We start from the raw sequence: 21606 nt of genomic DNA, 5'->3' as shown, positions 1-21606 counted from the left end.
TTGTGACCTGATTCAGAAATTAAGGACAGTGTGTACAATACATAATAGATGTTAAATTTGCATCGGGTATAGAGAATATCAATCTTGGTTTGTACCCATACACCGATGTGTGTTAGCACTGTACACTCAGCACTTTCCCCTTACACCGATGTGTGTTAGCACTGTATACTCAGTACTTTCCCCTTACACCGATGTGTGTTAGCACTGTACACTCAGCACTTTCCCGAGTCCTGGGAAAAGAAGTTGGCAAGACACTGCTCTAGAATTGCAAGAGTCATGGGTCTGAGTAATATGCCTGTGATACTTTTTCACAGCACTCAGGAAAGTACTGAGTAAAGAGTGCTAACACACATCGGTGTTAGGGTAAAAACCATATTTAGTAGTGTGCACAATGTTTATTTCAAGCCAGATTAAAGGCAGTGGACACTACTGGTAATTGTCAAAGACTAGCCTTCACAGTTGGTATATCTCAACATATGCATAAAATAACAAACCTGTGAAAATTTGAGCTCAATCTGTCATCAAAGTTGCGAGATAATAAGGGAAAAAAAATAACCCTTGTCACACGAAGTTGTGTGCGTTTAGATGGTTGATTTTGAGACCTCAAGTTCTAAACTTGAGATCTCGAAATCAAATTTGTGGAAAACTACTTCTTTCTCGAAAACTATGGTACTTCAGAGGGAGCCGTTTCTCACAATGTTTTATATCATCAACCTCTCCCCATTACTCGTTACCAAGTAAGGTTTTATGCTAATTATTATTTTGAGTAATTACCAATAGTGTCCACTGCCTTTAAGCCAGATGTAATGGGAGAAATGGCTTTTTGTTTAGTGTTGCTCTGAATAGAAACATTAAAGGAATTATTACAGAATTGGTTTTGCTAAACAAGACAGTTTGTGGCAGTGTAAGTACTTTTTTTATCCATCATACCTAAACTGACAAACCTGTAGAAGTTTGAGATCGATCAGCCATCTGGGTCACTAGAGAATAGTGAAAAACCGACAGCACATTTTGCATGACATGGGTGAAAAAATAAAATTGAATAAAACGCTCACTGAGTTATACTCCAAAGGCGAAGTAAGATTACTTATTTCTCATAAAATATGACATTTCAGATAAAATATTTCAAGGGATGTTTTCTACTATCATCATCTTACACCGTTTAAGTTTTATGTAGATCTGTGATCTTCATGATTTTTTTTCTTACCAAATCTGTAACGTTCCTAATGTACTATTTTATTGGATTCTATTTAAAGGCAGGTAAATGCCAAAGAACAGTATCATAAGTTGATGTATTCCAAAATATGCATTTAAAAAAAATCCTGTGACAATTCAGACGTTTCGAGTTGCAAGAAAATAATGTTTTTCTCATTTAATGGTTGGACTTGTAAACAAAATTCTGGACCAGAAAACATTTTAAGCTACAACCCTACATTCTTATGGATCCCCCCAACCCCCCCCCCCCAAAAAAAAAATTCACAAAACTCATCGGAAGTTACATGTACAATGCATCACAAGATGCATTGTGAAACGTGGCGTATCTTGCTTTGCGACGCATTACAGCGCTTCGTGAAAATCAGGGGACAGTGCCTTTAAGGCCTGCAGGTATTTTTTGTGTTCCTACTTACCAGTTCTGCCTCTCTCTGTACTCTCTCAAAGCAAGCCCTGGCATACGTCCCAAGCTCAATCTCTGTTGTGGTGAAGATTGAGTAAAAATCCCTCAATCTATCGTAGAAATTGCCATCTAACATCTGAAAATAGTCAAAATGACAAAATGACGAAGCCGAGTTCAGTAGAGGCCATAATGAACGCAGCAATAAATGAAGATACATGCAACAGACACACCAGCAATCAATGTGCCATAATTTTTAACTCATGAGGGCGCTCTCAATCACTTCCGGGGTTATATTCATTCATATCTAAAACAGTTATTAAACACTGGAACACATTACCACCACAATCATCTAATCCATTAAGTACAATTAGAATTTTAAAGGAGCCGTTATAACCCAACTCTCAGGCACCTTAAAGCTAAAAGCAACAAAAGTGACAGAACGACTATTCAAACTGTGTAGTACGATTCGTTTATACCCTAGGAAGTGAGAAAAAATACTATTGAGAGCACCCTCAGGTGGTCAAAAATACAGCGCAACGCAACTCATTGAGTGGAAGAAAAAATCAACATGTATACATGTTTGGGATGCGGTAACACCAAGTGTGTGTCTACTTGCCAGGTAGACACACTGGTAGATTATGTTCTTTACCGCGGAGTCGATCATTAGGATTTCCAGAGATACAACATCCGCTGAGACTACTACTTTAGCCTAGAGGATCCTTTTTAACTGCACAACCGCGGAGTGAGTTCTTAATTAAATCAACATGCTAATGACTGATCATTACTGCATTACCAGATTACCTACAATATCATATTGGGTTTGTTCTATTATTAGCTTATATTCAAGTAATTAAACTGCTTTACAGTGTAATGGATATTTCATATCATCCATTAGCCTCTTGATTGATAAATTAACTAAGGCCCAGTGACCAGGGGTACTAATGTTCGAAGCCCTTTCTTTGAGACGCCCTTCGGGTGTGAAAAGCGCTTTATAAAAAACGGGTTTTTATTATTACTATCTTCATGTATCATTCATGTACATGTATGTAGTACATTCCTAGTGCTTTATGTCTGTGTATGACCATGGAGGTAGGGTTTATACCCACTCAATCTCATTACATTGACATTTTAGACAATTTAGACTCTCTTTATCAACAGAAGTTTAAAAGCAGCATTTTCTGATTGTAAAGCAGGGCCATTATTAGCCTTTTGGAGGGATGGCGGACGTGATAGGAGTGCACTGTTTGGTGTGGGCGTATACAGACTATTTACCCAAACCTTATAGTGCTGTAGTATTGTGTCCGCCATATCTCAAAATGGAAATTTCCCTGGTAGACTTGCCTTTTTTACCATGGGCCTAGCCTTTCCCTCAACCAGCACTTATGTCAATTGACACTAAAGTGCACTGGTACAGAGATTAGTACATATACTTTATGTCTGACGACAGTCAATGTAGGATTGTAATTGGCTGTCTGGCACTCTTCCTCCATTGGACACACTTAATGCTGTAATGGCTTTTTATTTGTCATTGTCTCATTGCTCTCAGGCATTTTCCCATACCATGACTGTACTTTTCCAACCATAAATCATCATTGAACAGTGCGTAATTGGCACGTTATTTTTGAGGTGCTTTATTTCTTATGTATTTGGAAATAAACCATTCAACGAAAGTGTGCATTTGTCTGGCTTTGATTGATGTATCAGAAGCAATGTTTGGTGCTACGCATTTCTCTAAAATTGGGCCCTTCTTAACACTTTGACTTCAAATAATGGAAAGTCCTTCTGTACCTGGTACACCAAAAGGACAAAGATGGAGGAAGTCTATGGAACTTAATTTGAGCTCAACTTTGTATATCCTTACTTATTTTTGCTCAGCTGATCTCATCTGTCTTTGATCTGTTTTGTTTGTATGTCCACTGTTTCATAAAACCAATGTATAAGTGTGTATTTGAAGTTACATGGGTGTTTGGTTTGGGCTCAACGAGCGTAACTGTTTGGGGCTCACGCTTATAAGCTTTGCTTCTATACATGTCTTAGTGAGCTCCCCCCTGCAGTATCATAAAAGTGTATTTATTTCCACCTGGCTGAAGACTGTATTATTTTGAAACATGTACATATCAGATTGTTTTTATATAGGCTATATGAATATTTCTTATTGTTTTTTTTGGTATCCTTTCCTGTAATTGGCGGCTCGTCCGCTGTTGGTTTGGTCAATAAATATATATATATATATATATTACTGCCTGTGTTGGATTTGTTACTGTGGAAACAAATAAACCTGGAAACCTTGAAACTTACGGTCATGAAATATGGAAGATCAGTGGAAAAGTATCTCTGCTGGTGGGAGTTGGCTGTGGTAATTGAGAGAAGGTACTCATTGCGCATGTGAGCCGATCGTCTATCACATGTATCACGTCTTATACATAGCTTAGAACACTGCCTCTCCAGGGCAGACTTGGTCTGGAAGAGCTTGAGTGAACCTTTCTTTACTCTAGGGTCACATAACAGACATCAGGGTAGGAAGAAGGGATATAATTGAAACAAACATTTTTAAAATGCTGAGGGATAAATTACAACATACACAGTCGTCATTTTATGACCCACTTCATCATTTAAACTGCTCACGATTCTGTAAAGCAAATTTAAACTCCATGGTACGCCTACACGTAGGAGAAAAGACTGCTCTGCCAATCACCTTGCTCCAGTTTAACTGCATGTCTGGTCCAAGCTAAAACAAGCTCACTTAAAGGCACTGAACACGTTTAGTTGTCAAAGACCAGTATTCAACTCATTCTCACTTGTTCTAACCCAACATATGCATAAAATAACAAATAGGTGTATATGATATTTTGACTGAATTGGTCATTGAAGTGGCAAAAGAATAACGACAGAAAAACACACTTTTTGCAAAAATTTGTGTGCTTTCAGATTCCTAATAAAGTGAGAAATTACCAGAGTGAGAAATTACCTCTTTCTCAAAAACTACAATACTTCAGAGGGAGCCATTGCTCACAATGTTTCCAATGCTTGTTTTACCAAGTAAGTTTTTTATGCTAACAATTAGTTTGAGTACATTACCAGTAGTGTACAGTGCCTTTAAAGACACTGGACATTTTTGGTAATTGTCAAAACCAGTCTTCTCACTTGGTGTATCTCAATATATGCACAAAATAACAAACCTGTGAAAATTTTAACTCAATTGGTTGTAGAAGTTGCGAGATAAACATGGAATAAAAAACACCCTTGTCACCCGAACTTGTGTGCTTTCAGATGCTTGATCTCGGGACCTATCTAATTCTGAGGTCTCAAAATCACATTCAAATATTTTAGTGGAAAATTACTTCTTTCTTGAAAACAACGTTATTTCAGGGGGAGCCGTTTCTCACAATATTTTATACTATCAACAGCTCTCCCATTGCTTGTTACCAAGTAATTTCTTTTGCTAACACTTACTTTGAGTAATTACCAATAGTGTCCTGGAGTCGGTTTCACAAAGAGTAGTCCTAACTTAGGGCCAGTCCGAGGGGATGTTAAAAACTGAAGGCTAGTCCTAAGTTAGTATGAGTAACTCGTCCTAAATCGAGATACATGTAAGACTAGTCTTAACTCTTTGAGAAATCCACCCAAGTGTCTTTAAAAGGATCACATTCTTATCATAGTACTTGTCTTACATCTTCAAGTTAAACCACCACTTACTTGTTCTCGGCTTCTAAGGCTTTGTCTCTGGCCTCTTGAGCGTCTGTCTCTGACTCTACATAATTCTTCTTAGCCTTGGTCAGATCTCTAATGGATGATTGTATCTCCTCTTGACAGTTTCCAAACAGTTCATCACACTATAGTAAGGGAAAGAAACAGGTCAATTAGGGGTGGGGTGGAGGGGGAAGGTAACAGGTGGGATGCATGCTAATGCGACATGTTTTCCCTGCCTTTCACTGCAAGTGGGTACTTGTCGGAAATCCACAATGCACAGACTCTTCTAATCGTAACAATTATTTGCACACAGCATCCAGTAATGGTTCTCGATGCTTGGATTTATCCCCATATTAGGCCTGGGCGACTAGTGAAATTTACTACTCGACTAGTCGCACCTCTCGAATAGCCATGACAATGACACTAGTCACGACCAATTTTTAATTTTCAAGATGCATTGTGGCAGTGTGTGCCGCAAGCGCAGTATGGTAAAGTTCAAGCTGAAAGGATTGAAGGATTCCATCACTGATGTCTGATTGTGTTTTGTAAGTAAGTTATATTGTCGTGAATAGTCATGAGCGACACAATTGGTTCACCAAACAGGTAGTCGCGACTATTTTTGAAGTAGTCGGGACTGTTTTTGTAGTAGTCGCGGCAGCATGATTAACCAAGTAATTGAAAAACGGTAATCATGACTTGACTAATGATTTAATGGTCTCGACTATGACACTAGCTGACTAGTTGCCCAGGCCTACCCCATACTAGTCTTAAATTCATCCTGCAACAAAACAATACACTTGTACAAGACCATGTCACAAAATGTATACTCGTTTTTTAAATTATAATAAACAAGTCCCTTGATGCACACATTCATTAATAATACAACTACTCAGGGAATCAAACAAAGATGGCTTATACATGATCAATGTTTAAGTCTCCATATTTGTTATTTTCATACCCAAGTGTTGGTTATCACAGTGAAAGAGCCTTTCCAACTAAATTCTGAATTGCATTTATACTCCTTGCCTCTAGCATATTAAAGCACATGAGACACACAATAGAATGCACATGAAGTGATTCTGAGTGAATTTCTACACTTGGCCGTCGGGCATCAGTTGCACTAACCTTTTTGAGTGTCTGTGCTCGTGTATTCTTCTGCGTTTTAATGACATCGGTAACCTGGGAGTTGAGGGTCTCGGAGGCGGTTGTACGTGCCTTGGAAATCTTCTCTGTCTCGTCCAAAATGGCTTTCCATACATGTAGAGCCAATCTGTGGGCAAACAAAAAAAAACAATATTAGGCCAAATAAATAAAAAATACCAGTTGGTCGTCCCCGCCCGCATCCTTTTTTGGGGCCGCATCCTCTCTTTTTTTTTACTATTTGTTATTTTTCGATTTTTATTTATTTTTTACTCCATCTTTTCAAAAGGACTGGCCTAGGAGCTTTTTCTGAATCTAACGTGATGCTCTCGAACATGTGTAACCATCTGTTTCATAAAACATACCAGCAAATCCTTTTACAAATCCGACCCTGTTAATACTAATACAGTAATAGTGTTCACACGGGTCCTCATGCAACAAATAGGTATAAAATAAGTTTGCGATGGGTTCAAACTGAAGAATTGGTGGCCTGTTTGATTTGAAATACTTAGCGGCCATCTTGAACAAAAAAATAGTAAATAGTAAATAGTAAGGCCCTCATCCTCCTCTTTTTTGAAAAAATCCGGACTGGTATTTTTGGCCTTAGAACACATTAAATATCCGGCCTGATACAAGTACATAGAGGCAACGAAGACGATTGCCGCCATACCCCCTGATCCTCAATACGGATCTCAAAAACAGCCTGCTACCAATTGGCAAATTTTCTAGAAAACTTAAACAATACCTGTTGGATACATATTTTGTCAAGTCACTAAGGTAATTTATTAATTTACAATTATCAAGTTATACTTATTATACTATTATAAAAGTTATTTTAATCCATCTTTGTTTGGTCTCAACTGTCAGTCTTAAATTTTATCTGTGTGTGGATGTTGTGTGATTTTATCCCCTCGGTTGTCTGTTCAAAAGGGAAAAGTACAAAAGCATAATTTCTTATCTGCTCTATCAGGCCTACTACATGTTATCCAATTTAATGTTGTCAATGTAAACCACAAGGGAAACTGACTGGGTAAATTTTTAAATGATTTTTGGGGTTGAACAAAGAATTGACTAGAGTGGGATTCGAACCAACAACCTCCGGCACGTTAATCCGGAGGTCGTTGGTTCGAATCCCACTCTAGTCAATTCTTTGTTCAACCCCAAAAACCAATTTAATGTTCACATAAATACTTGTAATCATTTCTATAATTACAACAAGTCAGTATGAAATAATTGTTTTCGTTTAATATTATGATTGTCATTGCCTTGGTGCCCTTGAAATGCTCCAGTAGAAATTTTCAATTTCCTCATAAGATGCCCTTTACCAAAAAGAAAGCATACATGCCCATTCCTTATTACAGTGGCTTGCATACTAGGGTGCCGTTTCCCTTTTTAATGCAGATCCCCTATGTGTATAACAAGCCACAGGCTACCATAGTTCATGTCCTGTTGACATTTAACCAATCAATGTCTTTAAAGCCATTGGACCCTTTCGGTAAACAGTATTGTCCAAGGCCCACACTTCGTGTATCACAACTTCTATATCAAATAACAAACCTGTGAAAATTTAGGCTCAATTAGTCATCGGAGTCGGGAGAAAATAACGGGAAAACCCACCCTTGTATCCGCGTGTTTCGCCGTGTCATGACATGTGTTTAAAATAAATCCGTAATTCTCGCTATCGAGAATTGATATTGTTTTACTGGTTTCTCAAAAAGTAAAGCATTTCATGGAATAATATTTCAAGGGAAGTCTTTCACTATTACCTTCTGTAAACCCTGTAAGTTATTTGTAAATCTGTGAACTTTTATTTTTGTTTCTGTACCGAAAGGGTCCAATGTCTTTAAAAGACCATAGAGACAGGCTAATGTACGAGCTGACTCTAGAGGATCCATTCTGAGCACAGCAGTATCTCAACCACATCAGCCATATTCAAAGGAATCATACAGGCTTGCACATCAGCCATTCCATTGTGACTCGCATGACAATCTTTTGAAAGGTCTATAAACTCCAAAACATAACACATGGCACTCAGCTTACTCGATTGATGTAAACTTTAAGAAAGGCCCTATAATACTGAGAAAGGAAAGAAAAAAGACACCCACCGAGGTGCTTTTTTTTTCGGAATAACTTGGTCAATCTGATCAAAAAGATTAATCCCAGCAAACTATTGTTTCTTCAGACCCAATCGTGCTACCGATCCTTACTAATACGCAACATGTGTCTAAGCTCTTGAAAAAGTCAATACAAACGCTACAGGTAAACAGGTGAATAAAGCAAAACTTTTTTTCATTACGGTTATTTATTTATTTATAAATTCATTCAGGCTTTAAAAATTTTAAAAACACACAGCAACAAAACACTTAAAATGTGTAACAACATTACAAAAACCTTCGGACATACCCAAATACAAAGAACGAACAAAAGCCTAGGGATTGCCCAAAAGCGAACCAAATCACTATCCAAAAGAGCAATCCCTTAACGGTTGCTGCAAATGTCAGTTCTTTCCCCTTTGGCATGTTGATTCTGCTGCTTTTTCAGGGATTGGTTAGTATGGAGAGTGAATAGATTGCTCCAAGAATTATACTTTTTTTTAAAGGCAAAGGACATCTTTGGTAATTGTCAAAGATAAATCTTCTCACTTGGTGTATCTCAACATATGCATAAAAAACCAAACCTATGAAAATGTTAACTCAATTGGTCATCGTAATGACGAGAGAATAAAAGAAGAAAAAAACACCCCTGTAACACATGTAGTGTGCCTTCAGATGCTTGAATTCGAGACCTCAGCGATGGTCTTGAATCAGTACAATTAATTTAGTGAGAAATAAATTACTTCTTTCTCAAAAACTACGTTAATTCAGAGGGAGCCGTTTCTCACAATGTTTTATACTATCAACAGCTCTCCCATTGCTCATTAAAGGAACACGTTGCCTTGGATCGGATGAGTTGGTCTATAAAAAAGAATTTTGTAACCGTTTTTTTATAAAGCATATGGTTAGAAAGACGTTTTAAAAGTAAAATACAAAGATCCACACAAATTTGCCTCTAAATTGCGTGGTTTTCCTTTTACTTTGCAAACTAACACGGTCAGCCATTTATGGGAGTCAAAAATTTGACTCCCATAAATGGCCGACCGTGTTTGTCGACGATGTAAAAGGACAACGGTGCAATTTCGAGGCATGTTTGTGTGGATCATTGTATTCTATCTTTCTCACCATATGCATTTTATAACAAACGGTTACAAATGCTTTTTATAGACCAACCCGACCAAGGCAACGTGTTCCTTTAACAAGTAAGTCTTTATGCTAACAATTATTTTTAGTAATTACCAATAGTGTCCACTACCTTTTATCAATTCACTTTATATCAACATGACTCAGTCATAGGTCAGAGAAAACAACTTTAATTTACAAATGTTTTCAAGGAAGTTATCCCACTAAAATCACAAGTCATCAAACGGAGTTTCAAAAGCCCTCAAAATGAGCTAAACAATAAAAAAAAAATAAGCAAAACAGAATCAAGCACAAGCATGGGTTACTTCCTACAAGGATTGGTCTTTCTAAATACTTCAAATCAACTTTATTAAATTTTATTTGATAAACTTCCACAATGAAGGAGACTGTGTTCCATCAATAAGATAATAATTATTGTAATTTAGCACAAGTTTGTCCAAGATGAACATTTAATCGCATTATGATAAATAATGCAGTCTTTCTCTCTCTCAATACACAGAAAGGCACAAACAGGTATGAAGAGCCAGGATTCAAAAGTCAATAACTGTCTCTGTGTGAGTCACAAAACATACATGTACCATGGAAAATTACTCTCATCAGTAAGGCTGGTATTATGATACAAATGAACAAAACATTGACATACATCATTAGTTAGCTCTCGTAATGTATGTACAGTGTTGTGTAACCATCTGTGTGATAAACTAGTGTGTACATTTTCAAGGCCCTACATTATCTGCATTGAAAATACAATCCAAAGTGGGTCGTGCCAGGTACACAATGTAAACATTGTGAGGCATTGTATGTGTTACCGAGATTGTCATTTTTTGAATTTAAGGTACTATAGCACAGCATTTTAACAATAATTCTAGATCATGTATATTGACAATGAAACAATTATTTTTGCTTAAATTATTACGCACGCAAAAGCAGCTCTGGTGAAATTGGGCCCTGGTGCGAAATCCACTTCAGACCAGAGTCTTGTAAAGTATGTACACTATGTAGATCAGGTTTTCAGTCCCAACCTTAAGTTTGCATTGAGCTTTTCCCAATGAGGTTTTTCCTCCCAGCAGCTAAAGTAAAACTGACCATTTCTTCTTGATAGTTTCCTAATCACAATCCTGCTACATCATTTGATTTCAAGCTGTTATGTTGGAAATTCATAATTGAAGACTGGTTTATTGAGGAAGAAATTGATTTTGTTCTGTGTACATAGGGTAGCATGCCTCTCTTTTAGTCAATGCTTAGCTAATGAATAATCTTGATCCCGTGGTGAATGCATATTAAACAGGTCTCTCTCTCTGTTTTGACATGATCCATGCATTTAATCTGATTAAGGATTAGTTAATCAGTTACACAATGCAGATAAGTAACACAAGTTTATGCCAGTGGCTGATCACTTATTAAACGTACTATTCCGATAAATAAGCCAGTCTTCTTTTAAATAACACTGATTTGCACAATAAAATAAAAAACGTCATTGCATATCATCAACTTGAATGAGGTTCAAAAATACAAAAGCAAAACATTTATGCCAATAACATGTAACTTTCCCCCAACTTCGACTCTTGGTCACCATGAAAAAGTTCCATGTATGAAGAAAGTTTATTGTGGGAGTGTCGTGGCCGAGCAGTTAAGAGCACCGAATTCAAACTCTGGTGTTTCTGATCAGCAGAGTGGGAGGTTCGAATCCCCAGCCGTGACACTTGTGTCCTTAAGCAAGACACATTGCTTCGTCCTTCAGATGGGACGTAAAGCCGTTGGTCCCATGTGTTGTGTAAACGCATGTAAAAGAACCCAGTGCACTTATCGAAAAAGAGAAGGGGTTCGCCCATGTGTTCCTGGCTGGATTGGCAGCATATTGCGCCACAGCACCTTGTAAACCATTACATGGTGCTTAAGGATTAGGTCTTATATCTCAAAAATTCGCCCCACTCCTTGCAGTAATAATACCTGGCGCTTTGTATCCTTTGGCAAAAGGCGCGTTATAAATACGGTTATTATTGCTTAAAAGCCATTATGAATTGAGTGAATTATGTGTATAATATTATTTATTTGTTCATGCACTTTATCACATCCCTATGGCATATCAAAGCTTTCAATATTTGTTTTTCAGGATATATGTTTTTTTTTTATTAGTACAAATTGAAACTATCAAAAAGAATTACTCGAAAATGAAAATGAACAAAACGTTGTCATCGCTCTCTATGGTCACAAAGCCTCTAGTAGGCAAGGGTTCATAACTAGGACGATTCGTATGTACTTGAACCCTGTGTAACTGAACACTGCGTTCAGTGGAAACTTAGTATTATTAGTGCTGTTGGAACAAAGGGAAGCGCCCAGCTTTTTTTACAACCACGGGGAAGGAAGTACTTGAGTATTAACTTCCACAGAGTGAAACAATACCACATTATGCTGACCAAAACAATCAACCTCAGCATGACACGACTGGGTTCAAGGGAAATTGTGATAATTATTCACTTTCCGACCGGTAAATCGAACCCGTCACAGGCCAATTACATGTATGCTTCGTTTTTAAAAGGGCAAGGGCACCAAGACATTTTCTCCTTGGTAAAGGGCACCCTATGAGGAAATTGTTAGTTACTACTGGAGCATTTCAAGGGCACCAAGGCCTAGCTGTGACGTACATTATCAGGCCTGCCATCAGTTTCACATGGAGGTTACCGGGTACAACCATCTAGCTACAATCTCGGCCATATCTCGTTGGGGCCCCCCCTGCCCCCCTTTCAATGTTGGTTCCAATTGCCGATTGTCTTTTGAGTTACAGTCAACATTGAGCAGGGGGCGGGGGAAAAATTTCTTATTGTGAATGGGAAGCGCACATTGAATTGTTTTATATAACTTCAGGAATGGCTGGCCAAAGCATTTTGGCCGGGATTGTAGAATTACTCATGACACAGTGCACTATCATGTAATTCAGTGCCGATGCCAAAATTAGAGAAGTGTTATAAATGTATAAACAAACAAATTAAAAGGGAGATTCCACAGTGATCAACTGTTGCTCCTAAGAATTTCCCCCAACGATGGCATTCGTATCTCACAGGTCACCAGATGGAAACATCATCATGAAGAAAACAAACCGTCGCGTGCAAAAGTTCACACACACCTTTGGTAATGGTCAAAGACCAGTCTTCTCACTTGGTGTTTCTAAACATAAAATAACAAATAGACTGGTCTATGACAATTAACAAAGGTGTATCTTCCCTTTAATTGTAGTAAATACCACTCAAGTAAATCTATTTTACACGCCGTACATTATTGTATAGCACTTATGAAGAGCAAGGACTCATGAACACATTATGAAACTGCAAGGTTTCTCTATGGATTATTTTTGTAAACAATCAACAAGGATAATAAACAAACACAACGTATGTTCATACGACCAACAAAAACAGACGTTGATTTCCTACAAAATCTATTTTGGTAATTAAATGCACTCATTGTCATTGAACCCAACGACTCTATGCCTTGAACCATGTTAAGCTCTTGCTCATGAATGCTAAACAGAAATTTCACTTGAGAAGGTAAACTATGTATATTTAGTTTGTGGTAACACCATGTGTGTATCTACTTGCCAGGCAGAGTTTGTTCTTAGAGGACTGTCTTGCTTTATTCTACTGCCGCGGAGAAGATAATCGGAGGTTCGGGCGACTTCTCAGTTCTGAAAAGAACTGTCCTGCTTTTTAACTATTACGAGGGCGGATGGTATAGAAACTAGACTGGACTACTACTTTAGCTTATAGGATCGTAATTAACTGTACTTCCGCAGAGTCAGTTCTGAAATGGTCTCAACGTTTCGACTAGCTTGCTCTAGTCATCATTAGGAGAACAAACCCTACCTGGCAAGTAGATACACACATGGTGTTACCGCAAACCAAATATACATTGATACGTCACCATGCAATGCCTCAAATCCTAAAAGGTAAACTATGATTTTACAGTCGAATGTACTATATTGGTATTTTGATTTTGACTGTCACCCAAACTATTTGTCAGCGCTTCAAACCCATGACCTTTGCATTGCTGAAGTAGATGTCTTACCACTAGACCACAAAGCTAGCCCAGTGGATAGAGGCATTTGGAATGCAAAGGTTGTGGGTTCAAATCCCCCTCCAGTGATTCGCCTGTGAAATTTTGTTTACAGAACTCGGAACAGGAGGGGTATACAGTTCGGTGTATGGGTAAAAAAACCTATTTAAATTATTTATCCCCGATGCAAAAATTAACATCCATTCTGTATTTTTAAAAAAAGGATTGTACATGCACATTAACATGCGTGTAACCGGCTCATTTCGTATTAAAGGCAGCGGACACTATTGGTTATTACTCGAACAAATGTAATGTAACTGAACAAATTTAGTGCACAGCACGCTTATTTTGAATAGCAAATTATGATGATGTATTTAGTAGCAACTGGCACATTTTGCGTAGCAGTTTGTTCTCCAATACAAGGGAAATTATTCACAGTCCATTCAAATGATAACAATCCTTAGCTATTAATGGCAATAATGATATCTGAATATCAGTCCTAGTATCCTCTGTCAAGACTTCAAATCTCACTTAACCCGAGCGTATAAAAGGAAACAAGACAGGGTTGCCACGGTAACGGCAGCTACGCAGTGTGTAGAGCTACTTATCATCACTTTTTTTTTCCTCAGGTCTTGGGTTGAATGACCCCCCAAGTAAAAAGTTACTACTACAAGAAGACAGTCAAGACAAGATGTGCGGGAAATATCAATGATACAAGATGTTAAATTTGCATCGAGGATAAAGAATATTCGTTTTGGTTTTTACCCATACGCAGCACTGTACACTCTGAACTTTCCCGAGTTCTGTGAAAAAACATCACAGGCATTTAGGGTGCGTTCGTTTAGCTTCCCTGGTCAACCCCGGTGTGTGGCGTTTTTTTTTCCAGGACGAACGTGGGTAATTATCTGGACACGTCTGCCTGGAGAAAAAAACACGCCACACACCGGGGTTCGACCCAGGGGAGCTAAACAAACGCACCCATAAATTACTCGGGTGGGATTTGAACCCATGACCTTTGCAAATCTAGAGCAGTGTCTGTTCCTTGCTCTATGGCCATACTATGAACGTGGTCATACCAACTAGACCACCGGGATTGCCCGGGAGCTAGAGGCAGTTTTCTAATTTAAAGGCACTGGACACATTTGCATGGACTACTCATAAAAACTTATTTGGCAACCAGCAATGGAGAGCTGTTGATAGTATAAAACATTGTGAGAAACGGCTCCCCTGAAGTAACTTAGTTTTTGAGATCGAGGTAATTTCTCACCCAAATAATAAAAGACTTCAGCTGAAGCCTTCAATGTTGACTTTGCATCTGAAAGCCCACAAAGTAATCCAACAAGGATGTTTTTTCTTTCATTATTCTCTTGCAAATTCGATGACCAGTTGAGCCAAAATGTTTACAGGGTTGTTATTTTATGCATGTTGGGACATGTCCCATGCGTTTAAACTGGGGCTGTTAATTATGAGGGGGAAAATTAAACAAATTCTAACCCATTTAATAGAAATAAAGCAAACGATCGTAAAACAGAAAGTAACAATTTGTGAAATTTCACATCCCATGGAAAAGAGTCATCATTTCTGAAAACAAACATCACTTTTGAACAGTTATGATCAATATGATGTCAAAACAATTCTGATAGAAATGATGCACGTGTGCATGCAGGCTTTTTCATGGCTTCTTTGTGAAGCAAGCAGATTCTATCTTTTAGCAGATACTTTTTTATTGATTTTAAATCCGCCCCCAACCAGGCTTAAGGCACGATGATGGTATTGATTTACCCATCATTTAAACAACTAATTAATTAATTTTAAGAATTGTAATCAATAAACGTGCCCATTCATTAGTCTGGTTTAACACGAGTAAACAGGAAGTGTTCATTTTAAAATTAATAATAACAGGAAATCTTTATGGGGATACAAAATAAAATAATTATTTTCATCAAGATTAATGTTGTATTGTGGCTTAACCATACATATGAACCAGCAGAAAAAAATGGTCGGGACTACTGTCAAAGTCAGAGAAATAGCAATTGGTTATTTTGATCATAACATTGAATCAAAATAAGCCTGATATGAAACAAAACGAATCATTTGATGATCATAAAAAGTTTACAGGCCCAATTTCGTGATTTATTTGTCATTTTACACCAGAAATCAGTATTTATTAAGTTGTTTCTCCGTAGAAAGCCATTGCTTGCTGTTCCTACCTAAACAACAACATACTGATAATGTTTATAGTGTACATTCCAAGAAGAGTTTTGATGTATATTTGGTTTGTGGTAACACCATATCTACTTGCCAGGTAGAGTTTATTCTTTAGAGAACTGTCATGCTTTATTCTACTACCGCGGAGCAGATGTTCGGGGTAGTAGAATATTATAGAAAGACAATTCTCTAAAGAACAAACTCTACCTGGCAAGTAGATACACACATAGTTTTAACGCAACACAAATAATACAGTACATTGATTTGTCACCATGCAATGCCTCAAATTTGATAATTTCATTGGTCACATAAAGCCACATAAAAAACAAAAATTTTTGATCGTCCTTTTTTTTTTCTTTTTTTTTAGTTTTGTTGACATGCCAAATATGAAATCAAGAATAAAGAAATCATCACAATCACTATAAAACGGAGGGTTTGTGTGCTTTTGATGTTTTCAATAGTTTTTTCGAACAAATTTAACTCCTCATAGATGTCATTTTCTGTAAATTTTTTCAACAACTAAGCACAGTGTACCCCAGGTAAATATTTGCAGAATTGTTCTTGCTTTGCCAACATGAAAAAAAACCTTCTTTAAACATCTTCTCAAACCTTGAGGAAGTAACCAGCTGAAAAGGTTGTTTTTTATGATTCAAAAAAAAAAAGAAAAAAAAAAAAAAAAGGGGGTCGGGGGGTTTTGAACGGTCGGGCGAGGACGACCAACAATTTTTTTACAATTTTTTTTTTATGTGGCCTAATACACTTTATCTTTCAGAGTAAGCAGTAGACCTAATCTTCCAATCAAACCATAACCTACTCCCAGTTTTTAAATTTGTGCACTGTGCGTTTTGTTAGTGTATATTTGTCAGGTTGATTTAATGAGGCTGGAAGATAAATTCGTTATCACAAGCGCGGTCATGGAATACAGAAAAAAAAAACACATCTCCGTCCCATATCCAACTCAGCATCATTGGATACATGTATATATAGGACGCAGAAGACAGGAAGCACTATATTTTTTCACATTTCACTCGCGCTTGTACATGATAACTTAATTCGCATAATCTGAATGAATCTGTGCTGTTTGTACCTTTAATTTACTTGTTTAGTGAAGTTCCCCTATAAAGTTAAACTTTTTAACATGAACATGCAGCAGAGGCGGATGAGTCACTTCCTGAGATCTTAAACACACTACAATTTTATACTTAAACCTGCAGCTCTAAGTGTCTACGCCCTCATACACTTCACGATGGAAATGACGGTAATAGCACTCCGCACTAATGACGTCACTGTTGCTCAAAATACATGTCTGTCGGATACACCCCACCCTTAACATGAACACCGCATTTAATACTCTTTTTCTAAAATAATTGTTTCTTTACAATTGTCCTGTCTGAATTGTAATTTTGATTTGCTAAAGACCACTTTTCTTTCTTGTTAGTTTCATTTCCATTGTTATATTGTAAGTTTTTTAATGTTTATGTTTTAATTCACCCTCTGGCCACAAACACTTTTTTAATTGTGAATACAAAAACATTTCAACTCATATCAAATCCAAAAATCTTTCAGCGAATTGGCTCTCCATAACTAAGTCACTTATTATTTAAAAAATCATTTTTGATTCAGACAAAATGGCAGGAGGCTGAACACAACAAATTAAACATCTCTAACTGTAAATGTACAGTACACCGTGCATTAAGTTACCACGAAGGGCATGATTTCAGCCAACAATGCATACTTATTTTGTGCCCAGTGAATCCCAATATTGAGTAGCAAAGGGTGGATTTTGAGTAGCAATCGAAACATTTTGTGTATCATTCTGCTCTGCTATACATGGGAAATCATTCTCTGCCCACGCATTGGTAGAGGTAAACGTTGTGGAAATGTACACAGTGTTTTTTATGTAGGGCACGGACTCCTGGGAAATAGTCAGTGTTTTAACATCCTGCTTTATAATTTTTAAAGTCTGATGACATTTCCTCTGTATGTTTATTCAGGTGATTCACAAGTGAGTCCACAGTCATGGTGAAGTGGCAGATTGCATACTGGATGTAATCACTGCAGATCATTGGGCTCTTCAAACAATATTATTTTTACTTATTCGTATTATTCATGTAAGAGAAAGGTGATTTTAATTAAAGGCAGTTGACACTATTGGTAATTACTCAAAATAATTATTGCCATAAAACCTTTCTTGGTGATGAGTAATGAGGAGAGGTTAATGGTATAAAACATTGTGAGAAACGGCTCCCTCTGAAGTGCCATAGTTTTCGAGAAAGAAGTAATTTTCCACAAATTTGATTTCGAGACCTCAGATTTAGAACTTGAGGTCTCGAAATCAACCATCTACGTAAACGCACACAACTTCGTGTGAAAGGGTTATTTTTCTTTCATTATTATGAAACTGTTCGCGCAAACGTTTTTGATCTTTTGAACGATTGGTGCGTATACGCGATGTCAATATGGCGGCGCCCTGAAATGAAGATGGCGCGCACCATACGTAGTTTTTTTAAACTTTATTTTGCTGCAATAGTCCTCTTTTTGACATCATTACATCAACTAATTGACTTTGTTATTCCAAATCTGCATTATCATCCACCGAAAATACAATGTAATTATGTTTGTGACAAAGAAATAGTACCGTATGCTTGTCTGCCATTTTAAAAACCACTCGCCAACACCTCCGAAGTATGTTCGCCTAAAGTTGCCAACGTTCGCCAACGGTGGCAGCGAACAACTCGTTCCACTTGAAATTGTTGGCGAACGTGCGCAACTGTTGGCAACGTTTGCGCGAGTGGAACGCACCCCTGGTACCAGACAACTTGACATTTGTGATAAAGACATGCAATGCTTGAAAGCTGTGGTGCCTTGCCACCATTATATCCCAAAGGTCTGAATACTTGGCACAGAATGTCCATTTACCTCCATGTTACAGTCCCCAGAAACACTTGATACATGAATACCACTTTACAACCTCCATTTGAGTTTCAGGTTTCAAATTGACTTTTCCTTAATTTAAAGACATGAACCCATTTTGGCTACGTGGAATAATACAAATCTGTTCAGGCAAAGCAATTTGAGCAATTTATTTCAATTGAATACACGTTGTTCTAATTTTGGGCCATAAAACCTGCTGTGATATATTTTTCCAGTATCACATTACTTCGAAGTGAAATGTTTCTCAAAATTTGCATTTTGGTCTTCTGACAACAGTGTCATTGTGTTAAAAGAAATCATATTTTTAAAGCACCTTTTACAAAAGTTACAAAGAGCTGTACAGAGTATTACAAATAAACACAAATTCATGTGTAACAACTTGGCTTAGCATATTAATTATTATTTTAAAAGCAAAATGAGTTTTATTATGTCTTTGAATGATTCAAGAGATGATGCCTGACAGATTGGAAGAGGGTTTGTTTGCTTTTCGTTATTTATTATTTTGGGGTACAATAAACTACATTAACTTGAAAATGAGCTGAATTGAATTGAGAAAAACCGAAGCTGCTTCATAAATCTCTGTCTGATGCAAAATTACTTTGAGGTGAAATCTTTCTCAAAATAATCTTGATTTTGGTCTTCTGACTAGTGTCATGTGTAATAAAAAAAATGATAAAGCATTTTTTACAAAAGTTACAAAGAGCTGTACTGTACAGAGTTTCTACGAATAAACATAAATTCATGTGTAATAACTTGGCTTAGCATAAAAGCAAAATGAGTTTTAACTTGGCTGTGAAGGATTCAAGAGATGATGCCTGACGGATTGGAAGAGGATTTGTTTGCTTTTACATATTTATTATTCTTTGGTACAATAAAGCCATGTTGACTTGAAACTGAGCTGAATTGAATTGAATTGAACTGTTGAGAAAACCAAAGCTACTCCATTCCTTCAGCAAATCTGTCTAAAAGTGACTGCACTCTAAAGTGCTCAAAGTACATGGTGAAGAGTTATTATTGGAAATTGCTAGTGGGCGAGAAGCCTGCGTGATAACAACGTCTCCTAATAATGTCTTGTTTTAAAGCCTGAATTGAAAGGGCACCATAACATGATGTGATGTATTCCACTAAGAAGGGTGAAGTGATCCTGACAAAACCATCTAAGACTATCAAGATAAATTCCAAGAATCGCTTGGAAATGTTTGTTAAATTGTTGAACATTACATTTATTCGAATCCTTCTGAGGGATAAATTGAATCAGACAGTAACTTGTGAAAATGTCTAGAGGTGTTTGGGGGAGAACAACATACTCAAGTGTTAATTTAAAGACACTGAACACTATTGGTAACTTAACGAAGACCATTTTTCTCACTTGGTGTTCATCTCAACATTAAATAACAAACCTGTGAAAATTTGAGCTCAATCGGTCGTCGAAGTTGCGAGATAATAACAAAAGAGAAAAACACCCCGTCACACGAAGTTGTGTGCTTTGAGATGCTTGATTTCGAGACCTCAAAATCTAAATCTGAGGTCTCGAAATCAAAATCGTGGAATACTACTTCTTTCTGGAAAACTACTTTACTTCAGAGGGAGCCGTTTCTCACAATGTTTTATACTATCAACAGCTCCCCATACTCATTACCAAGTAAGGTTGAACTATTTATAATTTTGAGTAATTACCAATAGTGTCCACTGCCTTTAATAGATGTTAAATTTTCATCGGGGATAAAGAATATTCATTTTGGTTTTTACCCATATACACCAACGTGTAATAGCACTGAATACTCAGTACTTACCCGAGTTGTGTAAAACAAAATCACAGGCATATTAATCGAGTGGGATTTAAACCCACAACCTTTGCGATTCCAGAGAAGTGTCATACATGTACCAACTAGACCACCGAGATTGCCCGGGGGCTAGCGGCAGTTCGAATCCTATGTTATAGTTATATTGCTATAAAAATGGAGTGATTTAAAAATGAGGTTAAAAACAACTTAACATTTAACAGACCGTCTATAATGATTGTAACAGAACAATATTCATTTAGAGAATTATTTTGTATTCTGTTGGCTCTTACCTTTGTTGTGCATTTCCTGACTGGTCCTCAATCGGTCCTGGGAAATCTCGCTTCTGCTGAAATTGTGTAGCAAGTTTCTGAAGAGACTGCGCAAAGAATACAACAGAAAGGACAATAAATAAACAAATTTAATGGCAAGGCTTTATTGCAAAACTTTTATCCATAAAATGGGCAAACAATGTACATAACTGTAGGCTACACTAGAATGCTAACACAGTACATGAGTAATAGAAAACTACAAAACATTTAGAGGCCTTTCGGTTTTCTTTTAGAATTGCCACCTATTTCCATGTAACAGCAGGGCAAGCCAAGTGTGAAAATACACTAGTAAAGTATTGTCACACACAAAAAAGCTGTCCTAGCCTGTTACGGAAAATAGGGCAACTCTTTCAAATTATCACATAATTAATGATTTTCAAGGGTATTAAAACACCCCACTTTCTAAAAACTATCAATGTTGTTTTGTTTCCACAACCTATAAACACAACCAGGAACCAACTGCTTTGATAAAACCAATCAATAACACCTTCCTGTGTAAACCACAAATTATCCTTTCTAGAATACTATTGATTAACTCTTTCTGTTTGTCAACTTGGTTTACACTGTGGATAGAGAATATTCAGTTATCAACCCGATATGAGACCTGTATGTAAATCCCGACA

General features: G+C 37.1%; 1 protein-coding gene across 1 annotated transcript in view; it reads right to left on the bottom strand.

Annotated features, from left to right (window-relative positions):
• Nucleotides 1-1628: 1628 nt before the first annotated feature.
• Nucleotides 1629-21606, bottom strand: part of LOC117306337 (F-BAR and double SH3 domains protein 2-like) — a gene marked incomplete at its 3' end in the record, with an annotated part of 32780 nt that continues 12802 nt past the window's right edge. The window contains 5 exon segments of the mRNA XM_033790939.1: nucleotides 1629-1751; nucleotides 3914-4106; nucleotides 5312-5448; nucleotides 6431-6575; nucleotides 20945-21030. Of these exon segments, the coding sequence (XP_033646830.1) occupies nucleotides 1629-1751; nucleotides 3914-4106; nucleotides 5312-5448; nucleotides 6431-6575; nucleotides 20945-21030 (684 nt within the window).

The sequence above is a fragment of the Asterias rubens genome, unplaced genomic scaffold (assembly GCF_902459465.1).
Source record: "Asterias rubens unplaced genomic scaffold, eAstRub1.3, whole genome shotgun sequence".
NCBI lineage: Eukaryota > Metazoa > Echinodermata > Asteroidea > Forcipulatida > Asteriidae > Asterias > Asterias rubens.
The sequence above is the reverse complement of the archived record's forward strand: the minus strand, read 5'-3'. Positions and strand labels throughout refer to the sequence as shown.